Source organism: Apodemus sylvaticus, chromosome 4, assembly GCF_947179515.1.
Source record: "Apodemus sylvaticus chromosome 4, mApoSyl1.1, whole genome shotgun sequence".
Taxonomy (NCBI): Eukaryota; Metazoa; Chordata; class Mammalia; order Rodentia; family Muridae; genus Apodemus; species Apodemus sylvaticus.
Window position 1 is genome coordinate 46,286,779 of NC_067475.1, and position 20,623 is coordinate 46,307,401.

At 41.7% G+C, this 20,623-nt stretch overlaps 1 protein-coding gene across 1 annotated transcript in view; it reads left to right on the forward strand.

Annotated features, from left to right (window-relative positions):
* The window catches only part of Agl (amylo-alpha-1, 6-glucosidase, 4-alpha-glucanotransferase), a 52,425-nt gene that overhangs the window by 23,803 nt on the left and 7,999 nt on the right, over positions 1–20,623 (forward strand). Inside the window, exons 14-30 of the mRNA XM_052179354.1 lie at positions 581–744; positions 1,004–1,105; positions 1,194–1,349; positions 1,458–1,608; positions 3,003–3,127; positions 3,215–3,327; positions 3,624–3,758; positions 5,723–5,853; positions 8,044–8,180; positions 8,421–8,554; positions 9,441–9,616; positions 12,426–12,528; positions 16,430–16,655; positions 16,996–17,107; positions 17,534–17,669; positions 19,154–19,266; positions 19,658–19,869. Of these exons, the coding sequence (XP_052035314.1) occupies positions 581–744; positions 1,004–1,105; positions 1,194–1,349; positions 1,458–1,608; positions 3,003–3,127; positions 3,215–3,327; positions 3,624–3,758; positions 5,723–5,853; positions 8,044–8,180; positions 8,421–8,554; positions 9,441–9,616; positions 12,426–12,528; positions 16,430–16,655; positions 16,996–17,107; positions 17,534–17,669; positions 19,154–19,266; positions 19,658–19,869 (2,426 nt within the window). The remainder of the gene's footprint in view (positions 1–580; positions 745–1,003; positions 1,106–1,193; positions 1,350–1,457; positions 1,609–3,002; positions 3,128–3,214; positions 3,328–3,623; positions 3,759–5,722; positions 5,854–8,043; positions 8,181–8,420; positions 8,555–9,440; positions 9,617–12,425; positions 12,529–16,429; positions 16,656–16,995; positions 17,108–17,533; positions 17,670–19,153; positions 19,267–19,657; positions 19,870–20,623) is intronic.

Genomic DNA, 20,623 nt, shown 5'->3' on the forward strand with positions numbered 1-20,623 from the left:
GATACATTTTTCCCCCAGATCCTATCTCAAAAATAAAGGGTAAGAAAGCTAATGCTGTAATTCAGCGAGTAAAGAAGCGGGGGACCCGAGATCTGAGTTAAGTCCTCAGAACCCATGTGGTGGAGGGAGAGATCCGGCTCCTGAGAGTTGACCTCTGACATCCACATGTGCTGATGCCTGTGCACCCACAGCATGTCCACAAGACGAATTCATTCATTTTAAAGGGGGAGGTAGAGAGGGGGCTAAATAACTGATTTTAAAAAGCAACCATATTTGTCTATTTTGAGATCCACATATCTGTTCTTAACTACACTGTGATGCAATCTTTAGGTATTTTTGTAGATTTACTATAATCAGCATCCCAGTGAACAGCTATTGATCCTGTTTTTCTACTCAGGTTGTTTCTTCAGTTAAGTGGTAGTTAAGTGTTGGTCACTTGGACTGGGTGGCATGGGTTAATTACTTAACTCTCACCTTTAATAATGCTGATATGGCTTGAATGTCAGTGGCGATAAGAACTGTAACCTCCATGGACATTTCTCAGTAACGGATTGCTAACCTGCGCTGTGCTGCTCTGCAGAGGCGATGAGCGCATATAACAGTCACGAAGAGGGCAGGCTGGTGTACCGGTACGGAGGGGAGCCCGTCGGATCCTTCGTTCAGCCCTGTCTGCGGCCGCTCATGCCTGCTATCGCGCATGCCCTGTTTATGGACATTACCCACGATAACGAGTGCCCCATTGTGGTAAGCACCAGCGTGTTTCTTGTGCTGGCTTATTTTGCTAAATGCTTCAGTATTTAGTTGTCCAACACTTGATGGCAATAATTTCCACGTACTTTTTAAGGGACTGAAGTGCCTTGATTTTAAAATGTTTCAAAACAAACAAAAAAATGCACCTTACAGAATGTATCTGTACTTGTTCTTTTGCTTCATTATGCTAATGGGGTGTGGAGTGCCACTTTGCATTTGAGGGACCGTAAACTTTTGCTTTCTTCTTTTCTAGCACAGATCAGCCTATGATGCTCTTCCAAGCACCACAATCGTTTCCATGGCTTGTTGTGCCAGCGGAAGTACAAGAGGCTACGATGAGCTGGTGCCTCACCAGGTGTGTTTAATCTCAAGACCAACACGTTGTTACCCATGACTGCATTGTAATTAACCTGCACGCATGACCAACCTTTACCTCTCTTCAGATTTCAGTGGTTGCTGAAGAACGGTTTTACACTAAGTGGAATCCCGGGGCGTCACCGTCAGATACAGGCGATGTTAATATCCACAGCGGGATTATTGCAGCCAGATGTGCCATCAACAGACTCCATCAAGAGCTCGGAGCCAAGGGTTTCATCCAAGTAAGAAATGAAAATTTTAAAACTTCTCTCCAGACTTTCCATTTCTGAGGCTTTGAGCAGCCTTTCCAAATGGGACGCTAAGGCAGTGAGCCTCTCTGCGTTTCTCAGGTGTATGTGGATCAAGTGGATGGAGACATTGTGGCAGTGACGAGACACTCCCCAAGCATCCATCAGTCTGTCGTGGCCGTGTCTAGAACTGCTTTCAGGAATCCCAAGACTTCATTTTACAGCAAAGAAGTCCCTCAGATGTGCATCCCTGGTGAGCTCAGCAGCAGCAGGAGAGTTAATTGTGACGCAACAGTAGCACACTGTCTCTATACGTCATATAGAACGCACCGACATATAAATGTGGTTGAGAAAAGAAGTTAGGATACGGGCACTTTCACTGCACAGAGCAAAATCTAGACAAAAATATTGGCAAGCATTAACATTGTGAGTTATGAAATACTTTTGTTTGCATTTTAATATATTCATTTTTAAAAATATGTATAAACATGTGCTTCCTTATACTGTGGGCAATCTGTATATATTTCCATTTTTACATATGCATAAATATATAATTATATACTGTATATGCATATATACCCATATGTATGTTCTAAAAGGCAAATGTTAGGACTGTTCATAGTCCATCGTAGTCCATAGTCCTCATCTACCATCCTAGCCTTCTGTCAGTCTGGCATTCAGCCGCAGAGATCTTTCCACTCTTCTCTAAATAGTCCTCTTACCCACCTGCGTATGGATATTTATAGTGTTTGACGACTAAAGCTTTACCTCTTTAAGATGTCTGTAAACACAGAGTAAACTCCCTCTTCTAAGCATTATGGCATTTATAATCTGTTTCTCTTTCAACAGTTATGTGTCCTCCAGATTTTCCCTTACTGTCGGTTGACTGTTTTTTCTGGATGTCTGCATTTTACTTCCTGTGGTGGATAGTATAGTGTAACATAGCACAGACCTATGCAAACAGGAGCTGCTTGTTAACTGAGTAGAGTCTCAACCCCATCATGTGTGCATATGTGCATGTGTGTGTGTATATCTGTATGTGCATACACGTGTATATGTATATTTTAAGGTGACAGGACCATAGTCACACAGGGCATCCTGGAACCCACCAGGCTAGCCCTGGACTCACAGTTACTGTCCTGCCTCAGCCTCCCAAATGGCTAAGATTGCAGATGTGCACACCCATGCCCCGCTCATGTTCTGTATTTCTTGCTAATTGCTAAATATCATGGCTTAAACTTTTAAAAACTGTCAACCTAAAGAATTTTAGGGTTAAATATTCATTACTTGCTTTAACTGCATACATTTATGTTTAGTGATCTGGTGAAGTCTTTTTGCTAGTATTTATAGTTATTATTTATTTGGGTTTTTTTAGTATTGGATATTAAGCCCATTACATATGCCAACCATGCATTCTCCCACTGGCCTACACACCCGGGGCCATAGTTACTCTCATAGAACTCACTCACTGCACAGTGTTAGCGAGGTTTGGGGTTGACCCTGATCATCCCCCACACATGTCCACTCTTCAGGTCACTAATTGTAATTCCATGTGTTGCTATATCAGTATTTGATTTTTAAAGAGTCTCTATTATGTTTTGAGTGAATATTAGAATAGTTTTTGTTAAAATGTTTATATTTTCTTAGGCAAAATTGAAGAGGTAGTTCTGGAAGCTAGAACTATTGAGAGGAGTACAAAACCTTATAAGAAAGATGAGAACTCAATCAATGGAATGCCGAACATGACGGTGGAACTTAGAGAACACATCCAGGTATTTGGGATTCTAGGTTTTACTGTGCTTAATATTTTTAGGACATTTAAGATACTTAATGAATGGATTTTCTGTATTCTTTTCAAGCTTCATGAAAGTAAAATTGTCAAACAAGCTGGGGTTGCCGCAAAGGGTCCCAATGAATATATTCAGGAAATAGAATTTGAAAATCTATCTCCAGGAAGTGTTATTATATTCAGGTATGTTAATTAGGGTTTAGACCCTTAACTTTACTTATATTGAAAATAGTTTTGGGGGTCTGGAGAGATGGTTGAGTGACTAAGAGCCCTTCCTGGTCCTGTAGGGGACCTAAATTCAATTCCTAGGAACTGTTGGGCGGGTCCCATATAACCACTGCCAGGGTCTGATGTGTTCGCAGGCTCTCTCTGGGCACCTGCACACATACCCACTTAACATTAACTAGAGAAAATAGTTGGTATACCCTGTTAAATTTGGATAACCTGAAGTGTACCTGTGTTTTGTGAACATTGCTCAGAGTTAGTCTTGATCCACACGCTCAAGTTGCCGTTGGGATTCTCCGGAATCACCTGACCCAGTTCAGCTCTCACTTTAAATCTGGAAGCCTTGCTGTTGACAACTCGGATCCCATATTAAAAATCCCCTTCACCTCGTAAGTAGTCCTTATTTTATAGTTTTACCACTTTAACAAAATGATGAGCTAACTGGAGAGAAGGGTGCTTTCTCTCCTTGCTACTCAAGGTGTGTGCCACCGGCCACGTCTGTCCTCGTCAGACCGTTAGCGTTTCACTCCATCACTTCATCATTTGCTCGCGCGTGTGCTCTCCTGTGCACCTTTTCATGCCCATGTAGTCTCTCTCCATAGATCCTAGATACACGTATGCCATCACATGCACAAGCATGATCTTTCTAAGCTCTGCAAGACATAGTTGTTTACATTATACTGCTTACCACATCATTGTAATGTCAACATATTATTGTATTATATACAGCTCTATCACAACAAATTTAGTAATTATCCATTTTGAGACACCTAGAGTGCTTCTAATTATTCCCTGTTATGTATCTCGGTACCTTGATTTTTGCTAAGTTTTTAAATATCCCTTTGCAATGCAATGCCACATAGTACTGAAGAATACCATTTTAGACCTAAGTTTAGATTCAACCCTGTCAGCATGATCTTGGCAAAGTTATTTAAATTTTCTTCTAAGTCTCTCATCTGGACAGTGGGGTCAATAATAATGCTTACTTCTTAAGTTTTGTGAAGACCAAACAGGATAACATGTCATTCCTGCCTCGCTTCCCCACCCGTAACAGACATGGCCACCTTCTGTCCCAACCGGTGGCAAAGGCGGGGACATAGGTCTATCTGCGCTGACTTACAGGCCCAGTGGGGGGGGATCTCCTCCTGCCAATCTCAGGACATAATTCCTGGGGTTTGGACCCACCTCAACCTCACTCTCGCCCCAGAACTGCTCCCCATGACTCCATGGCTCCCCAAGCATCACAGTCACACATGCAAAATACATGATTCATGCCTGTCGCCTGATAACTACTTAGCACGTTGCAGTCACTGACACTAAGCTAAATTTCTCAAAATGAAATTTGGGGGGCTAGAGTAAATCACATATTTGAAATTTTTTAATACATACTGTAAAGCAGCCTCTGGAAAAAGTATTTAATGAGCATGCTCAGCCTTATGTAAGAGTGTCGCCTTGTCCAAGAATGAATACGTATTATTGTAATGTCATATTTAAGAGAATAAAGTACGCAAGCAGCGCTCAGTAGGCGGAGGCAGGAGGATCCTGCACGTTCCTGGCCAGCCAGAGCTTGCATGGTGTATAGCTGTGATCACGGCATTTAAAGGGTAGAAGCAGGAGGATCCGAAGTTCAGAAGACACAGGCTAAAGATGTTCTATCGTACTCTTAATGAATTAAACTGACACAGAGCTAGAGACCTCGCCGAGCCCTTAAAAGCACTTGTTGCTCTTATAGAGGAGCAGAGTTCAGTTCTCAGTGCCCATGTTGGGTGGCTAACAACTGCTTAGAATTCTAGCTTAAGTGGCTCCAGCACCCACTTTGGGCCTCCATAGACTTCTGCATACACGCATGTACACACATGTACACATACAAACACAGATAAAAGTCTTCATTTTTAGCTATCATTGGATTTTTTTTTTAATTTAGTTCGAATGATATTAGCTCTTACTTAATTTCCACTGCATTTTGCTTCTTAATTATTACCTGTGGTCTATTATGAGAGTATATGTTTACTTCAGTGATGAGTTTTTACAACATATATGTACTGATTAGTTTTTTTGTCAACTTGATACAGCTAGAGTCATCTGTAAAGAGGGAACCTCAGTTGAAGAATTTCTCAGGACAGGTTGACCTGGGGACCCAGTATTCACGTGTATGTGCCTCTGGGGACCAGTCTCACTGTAACCACACAGACCAGGTTGAGTCTGATCAGAGTGTTTTATCATTGCAACAGAAAAGGACCTAGAACCAAGTGTTCAAGCTTTTCTGAGACATTTAATATTTATAGTAAAGATTTTTCTTTTGCTTTTACATATAGAAAATGAAATAATAGTATATTTATTTTCTAATTCTTAGCATTGCCTCTAAGTTGACTTTGGCCGAGCTAAATCAGGTGCTTTACCGATGTGAATCAGAAGAACAAGAAGATGGGGGAGGTTGCTATGACATACCAAACTGGTCGTCCCTTAAGTATGCAGGTCTTCAAGGTAGGTCTATGAGGATAGTGGTTTGGTTTTATTTTCTTTAATAATAATCCTTATAGAAAGAAAGAGTGTAAGTCTAGATATGACACCTGAGATTATAACTTAAGGCTTTTTGTTGGTTACCATTAGTAAACAGCATAACCTTTCTGAACCCTGATTTCTGCCACAGTAAAATATGAATGATAGAACCAGGCATGTGGTGATGCATGCTTTACACTTTTTGGATTATTTTATTTATGAGTGTGTTTTACTTGCATGTATGTATGTATGTTATGTGTTTTACTTGCATGTATGTATGCATGCATGTGCTTGCCTGCTACCCACAAAGCCGTTAGATCCCCTGGAAGTGGATTTTTGCTGTGTAGGTTCTGAGTACTGAACCTAATCTTTTGCAAGAACACCAAGTGGTCTTAACCACTGAGCCATCTCTAGTGCACACCTGTAGTTCCAGTACTCGGGAGGCAGAGGTAGGCGGGTCTCTGTGAGCTCAGTGCCTGGTTGGTCAACATAATGAAACCTAGGCCAGCCAGAGGTATGCAGTGAATCCCTGTCTTAAGTGAAACAAAGCAAAACAGTATTAATGATAGCCAAGCATGGTGGAACAAAACCGTGATCCTAGCTACTCAGGAGGCTGAAACAGAACCGTTGAAAATTTGAGGCCCCCTGGATTATATGGGGGAACCTTGTCTCAAGAGAAGAAAAAAAAACTGTAAGTGATGTTACTTAACTAATTGAAATCATTCTTGTAAAATAGTAAAAAATGATGTGACAACCATTCGCATTCAGTCCTTAAGTGCTCCCTAAGACTGCCAGCTCTGTGTAAACGCATTTATCCTTAAGGACGTTTATCCCTCTTAAACATTAACCTCAATAAGTATTTCTTGTCTTGGTTTATTTATCTATTATTTATTTTGCTTTTTTTAAAGACAGAGTTTCTCTATATGGCCCTGGCTATCCTGGCCCTTGCTCTGTAGACCAGGCTGGACTTGAATTCCCAGAGATCCCAGTGCTTCTACCTCCAAACCAGGACAGGAGTAAAGGTGTGCACCACCACTGCCTGAGCCTGTCTTGGTTTATCATGAATCTCCTTGGCATTGAGTTTTAGACATGTCATGCTACTTCTGAAAAGCCAACTGAGATAAAGTCCTAAATAAATTAAAAAATGGACACTTTTTGTTGCATATTTGGTTTATCCTATATAGTTAAAATATATAGAGTGCATATAGAACTACCATATAAGCCTGATATAGAGATAGAGAAGGAGGTCTGAATTTAGAATCCTCATATGAAAGAAAACAGTCTAGCTATTTCACGTAGCATGATGCTATAAAGGATGTAACTGCACTCAGTACAGTAGAATAAAGTTGCATTGTATGTGTATTTCACTCCCTGGCTCTAGGGAGTGTGCTCCAGGACGTGGATTTGCGATCTCTCTCTCTCTCTGGTGTGCTGACTTATTTTGTTAAAACATGCTGCACACATAAAACTCAATAAATTCTAACTACATGAATTTACTTAAAATGAAACCAGTGAAGCCACATACTGTTTTAAGGTAGAAGTCATTGTTTACTGAAGGATGAAAGTGTGGTCATTCTGTAAGAGAATTACAGAGTCTGCTTTGAGTCTGTGCAGGAAGGCTAGTGATTCTTGAGAAGTATGCCTGACAGTCATCATATGACCAGTTGCTCACTTTGCAACCTTGTTTGGTTGTAAGTATCGCCTGTTATATTTCAAAGGCTGCTTCTGAAGCAGGCTTTATTATTGTCCACCATTGGTGGGCTTGCTTCCAGCTTTGTGATTTCTTTAATTCCTTCCTAAATATTAATCTGCCACTTGCTAACACAGAAATACTCAAGCTTCTCTGCTTGATGTGTTAGGGTGAGAAATTATGCCAGTTGCTTTCGAATGTTATAATATTAAATACAAATAAAGAAGGGCAGTCTCGGAAGTCCTGGCTCTTGGGAAGCCCTGTATTGTCCCTGCAGCAGCAGATCCCTTCTTGCAGCTTCTGTGTCCTTGTTAAAGTAGGCACCCTGGCTTTCCTCCCTCGGCCGTGCTAAGTGCCATCTTGAACTGCATAGCCTTTATGTCTGTCTGTAGATATGTTCACCCCAAATCATTAGAGACTGGACATAAGGTAAGCGACAAGAACATTTGACTCTGCCAACAGCTCAATAATGTCTCAATTTTTAGGATTAATGTCCGTGTTGGCAGAAATAAGACCAAAGAATGACCTGGGGCATCCATTCTGTGAAAACTTGAGGTCCGGAGACTGGATGATCGATTATGTCAGCGGCCGGCTTATTTCGCGATCAGGAAGTATTGCTGAAGTAAGCAGAACGGTGTTCTAGTGCAAACAATCAAGGGGCATTGAGACTTGGGTATTACCTTGTTGTAGATAAGTTGCAGCTTCCTTGAGCCATTTTCCTTTCTTGATCATCTTTCAGTTCTAACGAGTAGTTATGTGGTTAATAGATTACTTACTGGTCAGCAAAGTCATATATATAGATTTAAAATATAGCTAGCCTATAAACACAGCAAAGTAACTTTTCAAATTATTTCTGTAACAGGTTGGTAAATGGTTGAAGGCTATGTTCTTCTACCTGAAGCAGATCCCACGATACCTCATCCCGTGCTACTTTGATGCTATATTAATTGGTGCATATACCACTCTGCTGGATGCAGCATGGAAACAGATGTCAAGGTAACCCAGTGTAACTGGAGCGGATGGGCATGGTTGGGTGTAAGCTATAGAGAGTCATTTTATACGTGATTTTAAAAGACCAAAACCTGAGGAACTGTCATAGACTCAGAGGTGAGAAACTTTTCAGGTGGACAGTAAGTTGATTAGCATCCCTTAATCTAGAACATGCAAAACCAAATGTAGCATTTGCTTGGGGTTTGTTTTTCTTTTGAGACAGGGTCTCATGTATTGAAGACCTCAAATACACTGCGTAGGCAAGGATGAGCGTATGCTTCTGATCCTCCTGTCTCCACACCCAAATGCTGAGATTACAAGTGTGCATCCAGTTTATAAGGTGCTGAGGGTCAATTCCAGGGTTTCAGGTGCACAGATAAGCTCCTTCACACAAACATACACACACTGTGTACCAGTTTTTCAATTTGACAGGGATGTTTGGGTGTCTAGCTCAGAAGAGCATCATTTGCCCAGCAAGCGTAAGGCCTTGGGTCCAGTCCCCAGCTAGGGGCTTGGGAGTAAGGGTGGGGTTTAAATCTAGTTTACAAAGCCTGTAAAATATGATATGGAGGGGCTGGAGAGATGGCTCAGAGTTAAGAGCACTGACTGTTCTTTCAGCAGTCCTGAGTTCAAATCCCGGCAACCACATGTTGGTGCACAACCATCTGTAATGAGATCTGATGCCCTCTTCTGGTGTGTCTGAAGACAGCTACAGTGTAACCACATACATAAAATAACTAAATAAACCTTTAAAAAATAAGATGGAAAAACAAAGTTATTTTATATTATTTGATTTATTTATTCATTAACTTGTTCCATGACATCCATAAAACTATTTTACCCTTTTTTCACATTCCTATAGAAAATAAGAGAGCTTGTTGTTTTGTTACAGCTTTGTTCAGAACGGTTCCACCTTCGTGAAACACCTGTCACTGGGTTCTGTCCAGATGTGCGGGGTCGGGAAGTGCCCTTGTCTGCCGCTGCTTTCCCCCTCGCTCCTGGATGTGCCATGCAGGTTAAATGAGATCACAAAGGAGAAGGAGCAGTGCTGTGCCTCCTTGGCTGCAGGTGAGGAAGTTGGTGGAGGTCAGAGGTCAGAGGTCAGGAGGTAACAGCTCTAATGCAACAAGGAAACCCCATGGAAAAATGATGTTTTTTAAAATCCATGATATTATCCAAGAGTTTTATGCCATAGCTTAGTAAGTGAGCTGGTTAGCTCGCTTAATAGCCTCTCACTCGTAACAATAATACTATTTAACTATAACTATGTGCTAACCACTTATGTGTGTTTTTGGTTGTGGTTGGGTAATCCTGTCTTCCTCGGGTATCTGTTAAATCCCACTTCTTGGCATCTTAAATTATCTATCATTAAATTTAATTAATATCATTTCCTCTGTATTTCTTCCCTGGTTTTTAAAACCGACCTTGTAGTTTTTAAGAGATTGCAAGTTATGAAATACAGAACATGTTAAATGATTTTTCTGTCATGTCTTTATTGTTGTCAAATACTTTAAGCTATATGCACTGGCACCATCTTTTGCATAGAGATTTCATACATCCAAATAATCAGAATATGCCTGAAGAAAGGCTTTTCTTTTTAATAAACTTCTAGTGTGTTTTTAGAAAGCATCAAGCAGTTGAGGCTGCTAAAGTTTAGAACTTCCCATTGCTTCTCAGGCTTTTCGTAAAGTGAAGTATAACGTTTACAGCTTTCCAAACTAATCTGAAATGTATAAGATAATCCTCAGTAGTGATAGCATCTACGTGGTTTCCTGTGCTGAGATTAAGCTTTTGGTTTGCATTGGCTCAGGTCAGAAGAAAGGCTTTGGGGTGTCCAACAGCACTGCCTTTCCCTTTAGAAAGATCATAAACTCTCGGCCTTCAGACCAAGGGACAGAGTAGTACCTAGTGAGTGCAGGGCCCTAACACATTCAGTTCCTCAGGGTCACACACCCAAAGCTGTCTAACTAAGAGGAGGAGTAAAATGAGAGCCCGCTTTAATCTTCTAGCTGTGTTGCAGGTTTTCATTTGACTGATGGTTCTGGTGGCCATCATTCCCCAAGTGTAAGCAGGTGCTCAGTAGACAGGACTGGGGCAGTGTGAGGAAAACTCGGGACATAGAGCCTAGCTTTTTAAAGCCTATTACATAAACTAATAACTTCAACCTTTTAAGTTGTGCATTGCTACTATTAAACACCAGAATATATGCATTTATTTATGGCATTTAGTGATAAAATTTATAGCACTTAATATGTAGTTTATCTAACAGATATATAACATATAAACAATGATTCTGATATTCTGATATTTTAAGGAGGTGTTTTGCCTAATTTATTCTGGACAAAAGTAAAATATTAAGCAGATTTGCCGCTAGGATTCAGTTTGTTTTAAACTGATAGAAATATTTCTTTTTGTAGTAGTATTGCCAAAAAAAATGTAGTTAATGTTAATAATTGACAACATAGAAATTACACAGAAAATACTTGACCTATAAGTTGTATACGCATAGAGGACAGAAAAAGGGGGCATAAACAGTCCTGCGTGTCAGTGCTGAGGGCTTCTTGGCTTTTACTCTTTGTAGTAGTTGCTGAGACAAGATCTTACTGTGTAGCCCAGGCTCTCCCTAAACTTGACATCTGCTTGCCTGCACCTCCTGCGGGTCTGGATTAGGTTTGTATGGTGATGTTCAGCTCAGTTTTCATTTTAACATCAGTGAACTCTGGTGCTTTAAGGCATGCGAATTTAAACTCACTCTGGCGTCTGTGCATGCTGCATGTAAGGTGTTGAGTTACAGCCTGGGAAGAGCTGCTGACATGATAATCGGTGCCCAAACCAGCTCTTCTGTCCAGTAAATGAGCTGCAGTGCGTCTGAGGGCATTTGTACATCATTTTGGAAACAACATAGGAAACAAATCTACTGGTGCCTTTAATTCTGTTTTGTCTTACTTGGTATATTCAAGTTAGTAACACTGAGATCTTTGATTCTATCTTCATAAATTGTTTATATAAAAACATATGACTCGGGGCTGGAGAGTGGTTAAGAGCACTGAGTACTCTGCCAGAGGTCCTGAGTTCAATTCCCAACAACCACATGGTGGCTCACAACCATCTGTAATGGGATGTGATGCCCTCTTCTGGGGTGTCTGGAGATAGCTTCAGTGTACTCATATACATAAAATAAATAAATACTTCTTTTAAAAAAAGCATAAAACTTAAAGTTATTCATGCATAACTACATATACACACATATGTAGTCTGTGACAAGTATAACCTACTAATCTGTTGTAAAATAATGTGGAATTTGGTGATAAACTTTCACTGTAGATAAATTATAACCATTTAATTGGATATTGTTGAGCTAATCATTTTACTCTTATATTAATCTATAACCCTTAGAGTCAGGGCAGAATTTTTAATGTATTTAAAGTAGTATATCACTTTATATATTAGATATGTGATCTCTAATTTTAAGCTTTTAAATTTTTAAATGCAAAGACAGTTCAGATCATCTCAGAACGCCCTGGTTCTTAGGGCTGGGATGAAACTGACTTGCAGGGCCCTTGCTGAGCGCCACCTTTAGTCGCAGACACCTTTCAGAATCTGATCCATAAAAGCCAACGTTAGCCGGGCGGTGGTGGTGCACGCCTGAAATCCCAGCACTCTAGGAGGCAGAGGCAGGCGGATTTCTGAGTTCGAGGCCAGCCTGGTCTACAGAGTGAGTTCCAGGACAGTCAGTGCTACACAGAGAAACCCTGTCTTGGGGGGGGGGGGGGGAATCGCTACAGAGGATTCTGGAAGGTTTGCAGGCTTCTTCTGATTTGCCCTTTAGTCTAAACCTGAAGTGTGATTGACACATGTTTTTGTTGTGTCTTGTCAGGCTTACCTCACTTTTCTTCTGGTCTTTTTCGCTGCTGGGGGAGGGATACTTTCATTGCACTTCGAGGGATGCTGCTGGTTACGGGACGCTTCTTGGAAGCCAGGTAGGAGCCTCTGCAGCGCTGGCAAAGTTCGTGATGTGCCTTCTGACCCACCTGCTGTCAGTGCCGGAAAAGCACTGTTTTCCGTGTGTGTGTGTGTGTGTGTGTGTGTGTGTGTGTGTGTGTGTGTGTGTACAGGCATGCCACTGTGCACATGTGGAGCCTAAGAATGGCTTGCTGGAATTTTACTTTCATTCCTCCATGTGGGTGCCAGAAATCCAGTTCAACATTAAACTTGGTAGCATGTACCACGGAGCTATCTCACAGCCTCCAGCTTCTTAGGTTTTATTTTTTTATGTTCTTGTTTAGTAGGTTTAGAAAATTTTAGGAAAAGGGCAACTTGGAAGTTACTACTTTATATGCTAGGTAAGATCATCTTCGGTGTTTGTAGGCTTATTTTTAAAAAATTAGACCCATTTTCTGCTTTCATAAAGAGTGTTGCTGACTCATTTTAACAAGGAAATATATTAAGTTTTCCTCCATTTCTTGTCAAGCTTACAGCCACCAATTTGATTCTTTCCAGACTGAAGTGATGTTTTCTTCTATCATGGTGATAGGAACAAATTTATTGCAATTAAAAAGGACATTCCACTAGATATAAGAAGTACAAGCCTTTGATCCCAGCTCTTGGAGGCAGAGGCAGGCAGATCTCTGCAAACTGAGGCTTAGTCTACACAGTGAGTTCTAGAACAGTCAGGGATCACAGAGAGAATCCTAGTTTCAAAAATCCTGAAAAAATAAAGTTCCACAATAGTGCCATCTTTGGTGTGTTCTGTAAGTCGTGGTTGTCACTCAGCATCGCCTGTGACCGTACTGGACATGCAGGTGCTTGGTGCCCAAATCAAAGCCCCTCAGTCCAGACCTAGGGATGGGAGGGTGCTGGAAAGCCAGAACTGATCCCATAATGTCCCCAGTCATTATCAGCTGCCTGAAGCCAATTTAAAAGCACTGCTCTATAAGCTAACATTTTTAGCATAAATACATTTTATAAAACTTTATGCTATCAGAAAAATTACTGGTGTTTCCCTCTTCAGGTGTTAGAAATTTTATTTGTAATAATTTTATTTTTGTTTTTTAAAAATGCTTATTTTTAATTATGTGCATGGGGGTTTTATTAGTTAGGGTTTTACAGCTGTGAACAGACATCATGACTAAGGCAAGTCTTATAAAGGACAGCATTTAATTGGGCCTGGATTCAGAAGTTCAGAGGCTCAGTCCATCATCAAGGTGGGAGTATGGCGGCATCTAGGTAGACACAGTGCAGGTAGAGCTGAGAGTTCTGCATCTTCATCTAAAGGCTGCTGGGAGAATACTGGCTTCCAGGGAGTTAGGATGAGGGTCTTAGAGCCTACACCCACAGTGACACACCTACTCCAACAAGGCCATACCTCCTAATAGTGCCACTCCCTGGGCTGAGCATATACAAACATTCCCAGGGGTTCTGATGCTCAGCAGGACCAGAAGTGGGCATTGGATCCCAGAGCTGGAGTTATAGGCAGTCATGAGCTACCCTATGTTAGTAAAATAGTTAGGTCTTCTGCAAGAGCAGAACATGCACCTAACCACTGGGCCATCTCTCCACCTCACTTTGGTAATTTTAAAATTGAACTATCTAAGTGGTTAACTAAAATGAACTGCATCTTCCCTTTCAAACCCAAATATAAAGTATTTTCTAACTGAGTGGTGACAATTATGCAACTTACAATTTGGGACTGTCTGGGTATAGTGGCATACTCCATTTATCCCAGCACTCTGGTGGCAGATCTCTTATGAGTTCAAGGCCAGCCTAGTCCGCATAGAAAGTTCCAGGACAGCCAGGGCTACATAGTGAGATGCTGTCTCAACTAAATAAGTAAACAAATAAATAGTAAATTGGAGAGTTTGCAAGACAGCTCAATGGGTCAAGGTGCTTGGTGTGTGAAGGTGCTTGCTGTGCAAACTTGGTGAGCTGCCATTAATTCCTGGAACCGACATAAAGGTAAATGAAGGGAACTGACTTCACAAAGTTGTCCTCAGATCTCAACACATATACTGTGGCACACACACACACACACACACACCCACCAATAATGATGGTGAGGATGATAAGGAAAACTGGGGGAACTAGAGAGATGGCTCAGTACTTAAGAACACTGGCTGCTCTTCTGGGGGATCCAGGGTTCATGCTCTTCTGGAGAACCTTGGTTTGATTCTCAGCAAACACGTGGAGGCTCACACCATCCGTAACTCTCATCTCCTAGGGCTTTGATGCCTTCTTCTGGCCTCAGCTAGAACTATATGTACCAGGTAGACTGGCATACATAAGGCAAAACATCATACACATAAAATAACAACATTTTTAAAATATGACTTTGGAAGGCTATTTGCTTCAGTATCAGACACACTAAGCAAATGTGTTAGAAGTCAGATTAAAAAAAAAAAAAAGTCTGGATAAATACCTTTAATCCCAGAACTCTGGAGGCAGAGACAGACAGATCTCTGAGTTCAAGATCTACAGAGCTAGTTCCAAGACAGCCAGGGCTATACAAAGAACCCTGTCTTGAAAAAACAAAAACAAACAAACGAACAGGATTCAGCAGCACACAGTGGCAGCCTGTGGTATGGGCAGCTTCTAATGCTGGCTCATGTCAGCAGCCTACAGCTGCCACCTCCCTCCGTGCTCTCTGTGGGAGGCCAGAGTGCTCACCTTACTACCTGAAGTAGTAAGTGCTGCACTTAACTGCCTGAAAGGCTCTCCGACAGAGAACAAGCACCCGGGAAGGTTCGGGGATTTCTAAATCATTGTACAGTGGTGGCTACAGTAGTGGCCCCGTCCTCAGTCATCACCCTGTGCTGTTACATTTTACCCTTGTGCTTCATTTTACCCTTGGTCATCTGATCATGGGTCATACTGTGACAACCAGTCACCTTTTGTGTGACCTGTAAGCAAAGCGAGAAGAGAAGCTTCCTATGTCACTCTTAGGAGCCAGGTATTAAACGGAGACATAATAAGGACTAGACCGCCTCAGGGACCTTTCCAAGGTTAGACCTCACCTGCTGGAGAGAAGCATTCTAGAGTGCAATGCCATCTCAGACTAAGTTCTCATTTGTACTGGGATAGCACCACAGAACATAAGCTGTCATCTGTCAGTTAATAATGTGAGTCATGGTTGGGGTTTTACTGCTGTTGTTTTGGGGTTTTGTTTTATTTATTGTTTCTTTGTTTTGAAAGAGGATCTTACCATGTAGCGCTAAATAGCCTACAACTCATGTAGGCCAGCTGGTGTAGGATTCACAGAGACCCGCCTACTCCTGCCTCCTGTGTGCTAGGATGAATTATAGTTTGTAAGGCCAGCTTCTGTCCGTTTGTCTTCTTATATAGTTACTTTGTTCTTGAACTCTACAATGTAAAGTAATAAAATGCACATTGGAGGATTACTGAAATACCTGAAATAGTGAAATATCATAGATTTCAAAGATAAAGCTATGACTTGGAGAGATAGCTTAGTGGCCAATGGCACTCACCTCTCTTGAAGAGTTCAGTTCCCAGAACGCACAGAGCAGCTCACAACCATCTTAACTCCAGTTCTAGGGGATCCAACATACTTCTCACCTCCATGTGGTACTTCACACCATACACATGTGGTACACATATGTGCACACAGGCAAACACTTATACACAAATAATAAAAATAAATGTCTTTTTAAAATATAGATGTTATGGCAGTCCTTATAAATACCTGACTGAGGACTTGACTCCATAGATCCAAAACCTGTTACAGAAAGAGAAAGTTCCCCAGATTCCTAGAGAGAAAAGCTGGGCTGGGAACTGGGCATCCCCCAGACCCCTGAGAAAGTGACCTTGTTTCCCTTTGTTTTTATAGGATTTTCATCTCAAATGATCCATTTGCTTCTGTTGTTGCAGGAATATTATTTTAGCGTTTGCTAGCACCCTGAGGCATGGTCTCATTCCTAACCTCCTCGGTGAAGGCACGTACGCCAGGTACAACTGTCGGGATGCCGTGTGGTGGTGGCTGCAGTGCATTCAGGACTATTGCAAGATGGTTCCAAACGGGCTAGACATCCTCAAGTGCCCAGTGTCCAGGATGTATCCAACAGATGATTCCGCACCCTTGCCTGCTGGCACACTGGTAGAGATCATTTCTTAAGATAATTTTTGATAAAATGTAATTTTATTTTTTAGTTTAAATATTGTCTCCAAGTCATAAGCATTCAAATATCAAGAGAAATGTCAATATCAATATGCATTTAGTGTCAACACAGTGAGAAGTTATAAAGATGAGACTTGCTCTTCACTTAAACACAGAGCATGGGAACACAGGAGCTACTGCTTTTCCCAGCCCCACCCCACTCCCTGTTTCTTCCTCTTAGGAAAAGTATACATCCCCACATTCCTAGAGTTGAGGGATTTAGGAAAATAAGGATGTAGCCCCTTCCTAACAGAAGAGATGTCCCTGCTGTCTCCGACAGGATCAGCCTTTGTTTGAAGTCATACAGGAAGCTATGCAAAGGCACATGCAAGGCATTCAGTTCCGAGAGAGGAATGCGGGCCCTCAGATCGATCGAAACATGAAGGACGAGGGTATGTATTTCTGCGCCACGGTTAAGCCTTACCAGTGCTGTCAGGTTAACCCTTGCTGTTGCTTCGCATACACTGGTGTGCAAAACTTGAAGCTTTACCTGAGAAAAGGCAAACATTGCTCCAGATCTCTCCAAGCTTGTGGTGCTGAAGAAAGGACAAAAGTTTGTATCTTTTGTCAGCCAACTTTCAACTTAGAAAAACACCCTAACAATTGAAGGGTGCTGTACCCTAGGTATCACTTTACAACTTTTTATGACTATGCAATTCTTTTTAAATTATAAAAACCTCTTTGGAAAGAGAAATGGAATTTATTGGAAGCTTCTCGAGCTTTGTGTGTGGTCCTCCTGCCTCTGCACCCTGAGCGCTAGGACCACAGACCTGTACCTCCATGGCTGCTTTGTAAGTGTTATATTTTGCTTTTTTCAGGTTTCAACATAACTGCAGGGATTGATGAAGAAACAGGATTTGTTTATGGAGGAAATCGCTTCAACTGTGGCACCTGGATGGATAAAATGGGAGAGAGTGACCGAGCTAGAAACAGAGGGATCCCAGCCACCCCGAGGTAGAGTCCTGTCCTGATGCTTCTGCAGGTGCACGGCTCCCTTGTTAAACACACTTACTCCTAGCATCTTTTGTTCTGCTAACCTTGGTCCTCACAGTAAATCCTTCCAGGCCTGTGTCCTCCCTCCCCCTCCTCCTGCTCCTCCTTCTCCACCTCCTTTGCTGTTTCTGTCTCTGCTCATTCCTTCCTTGCTTCCATTATGCAGATAGAACAGCCCTCTCTCTATAAGTATATGTTCTCATCTGGGAGATCTCATGATTTTTGTACCTCTACAAAAATCTCAAACATTTTATGATTCATTATCCAAATGATTAAGACATCTTTAAAATAATAAAAAAAAAAAAGTTAGTTGTTCATGGTGTGTGTGTGTGTGTGTGTGTGTGTGTAGGTGGACAACTTGTGAGAGTCTCTTCTCTCACCTCACTGTGTGGCTCCCAGGTCATCAGACTTGGCAGCAAAGGCCTTTACCTGCTGAGCCATCTCACCATCCTGGTTTAAGACATTTCTTAATCTGACTTTACACAATGTAAAGATTTTATTACACCAGTCTTTACAAGTATGGACAACAACTAATTGAAACCTTTTATCTCTAACTTTGTTATCCAAGAGGTTTCCTTTTATGAGTTAGAAGTTATCAACAAATACCACACGTTCTTGATACTGATTTAAGCTTAGAAACTATTTTCTCCTTTAAAAAAAAAAAATTACCTGTCCATTTGGGAAAGTGCATATGTGTGGAGGCGCCTTTGGAAGCCAGAAGAGGTCATCTGGTTCTCCAGAACTGGAGCTGCAGGTGCTTGAGGGCTGCCCCCGGGAGCTGGGAGCTGAGCCAAGGTTGTCTATAAGAGCAATTGCTCTTAACCGATGAGTCTTTCCAGCCTGGAAGCTGTTTTTTTACTAAAGAGTAATCTTCAAACACATCAGCCAGGACTAAAGAGATAGACTCTGCCTCAAAACCACAAGAACCAATGAGCGTGCTAGAAGAGCCTGCAGAGATGGCGAGCGGTGAGGAGGGCCTGCTGCCCTTCAGTTTCCCAGACTCACGGTGGGAGGCTCACAACCGCCTGTAGCAGCAGTTCCAGGAGGTCCAGTGCTCGTACCTGGGCACCCACACACGTGGCACAGTCACACAGAGAAACACGTGGGCACGCAAAACAAAAATAAGCCCTTTTAAAATATTAGAAACAAATTCAATGCCAAAATAGGAAGGAGAGATTTCTTATATGATATAATATGTATTACTTATATTGTTAAGATGTGGGCACAGGTAGTTGCTTGCATGATACATAGTTATACTATTCACCAACATCCATTGGTGGTGGTGGTGGTGGTGGTGGTTTGATTTGGTTCTATGCTACCCAGAGCCTTCCTTGTTGCTAGACATTCAACTGAGCTATATCTCCAACCGAGAAGTACTTATTGAATGCCCTTTTAAAGAATGGTTAAATAAGCTCAACATGGAATATAAATTTTTCTAATTTTAGAGATGGGTCTGCTGTGGAAATCGTGGGCTTGTGTAAATCTGCTGTTCGATGGTTGCTGGAATTGTCTAAGAAAAACGTCTTTCCTTATCATGAAGTCAGAGTAAGAAGACATGGTAAGCTGGTCCGTTTTACAAGAAACCTAAACAAGTTATTAACCTTCGTTGCCGTCATTGGTTTCAGCCCACCAATACTAGAAAATGCTAACTTTTAAGAAGAAAGAAAAATGGTTAATTCCCAATATGGAAATGCTAACAGAGCTGGTTACTAACAGCGTTCTCTACAGCTGAGAGAGGAAGACTGTCTCTGTGCCCTCTCCCTGAGCTGTTTTTCATTCTTTTGGGAGACGTACTTGGTCTTTGAATTTATAGTCTATCTCCATCTAAAGTAGCCACATTTTCTAAAACATAGTTTATTTCATAATTAAGTTAAATATGAGGTTTTGGCAATAACAGATGCTCAGTGTTATGAATGTCTACAACTCCTGTGTCTTTTATCACTTCTCAGGAAAGGTCGTAGCTGTCTCGTATGATGAGTGGAACAGGAAAATACAAACCAACTTTGAGAAGCTCTTTCATGTTTCCGAAGACCCTTCAGATCCGAACGAGAAGCATCCGAACCTGGTTCACAAACGCGGCATCTACAAGGACAGCTATGGTGCGTCAAGTCCTTGGTGTGACTATCAGCTCAGGCCCAATTTCACCATAGCAATGGTGGTGGTAAGTGATGGAGGGCCTTCAAATTTCAGAAATGCCGTGGCAACTCTACTAAGGGCCTTTTTTTTTTCCCTGCTTAGTTTTAAGTTCCACTTAACCATGAAACATGATTGCTTTCTGGGTAGTTTTCTATGGTTTCAGTAATTAAGTATGCATACCACCTCTAATCCCAAACTTTGGTGTCAAAAACAGAAAACAGTGGATGCTGAGAAACAGCCGGTCCCAGAGTCACACATGCCAGAGTTCCTGGTGCCTGTGCACACGCTGGGCTGAATGGACTCAGTCTCTTAGGCGAGACCCAGCTGCCTCAGCCAGCCTTGGCCCTCACCCTTCCCTCCTAAGCACTGAGGTCATTGTATTCCATGAGCTCAAGCCACAAACAGCCCCTCAGTGCACTAGTCAGAAAGCTCTGTGCTGGGAATGCCCACAGGCAGCTTCTAGTCACATTCTGTCTCCATTGTGGTTCTTCTCTACTTAGTTCTATTTAGCTAAGAATTCTTTCTTTATTATTTATCTTATTTTATTATTTTATGTGGGGCGGGGGGAGTTGTAGCCTGCATGTGTCTATCATATACATGCAGTGTCCCAAGAGGCCAGAAGAGGGCATCAGATCCGAGACTAAGTATAACAGATGGTTGTCAGTCACCCTGTAGGTACTGGAAATTGGACCTATATTCTCTCGAAGAGAAGCCAGTGTTCCTAAGCAGGGAGCCATGTATCTCTCCAGCCTCCTAGCTAAGAACTCTTGATCCCCTTT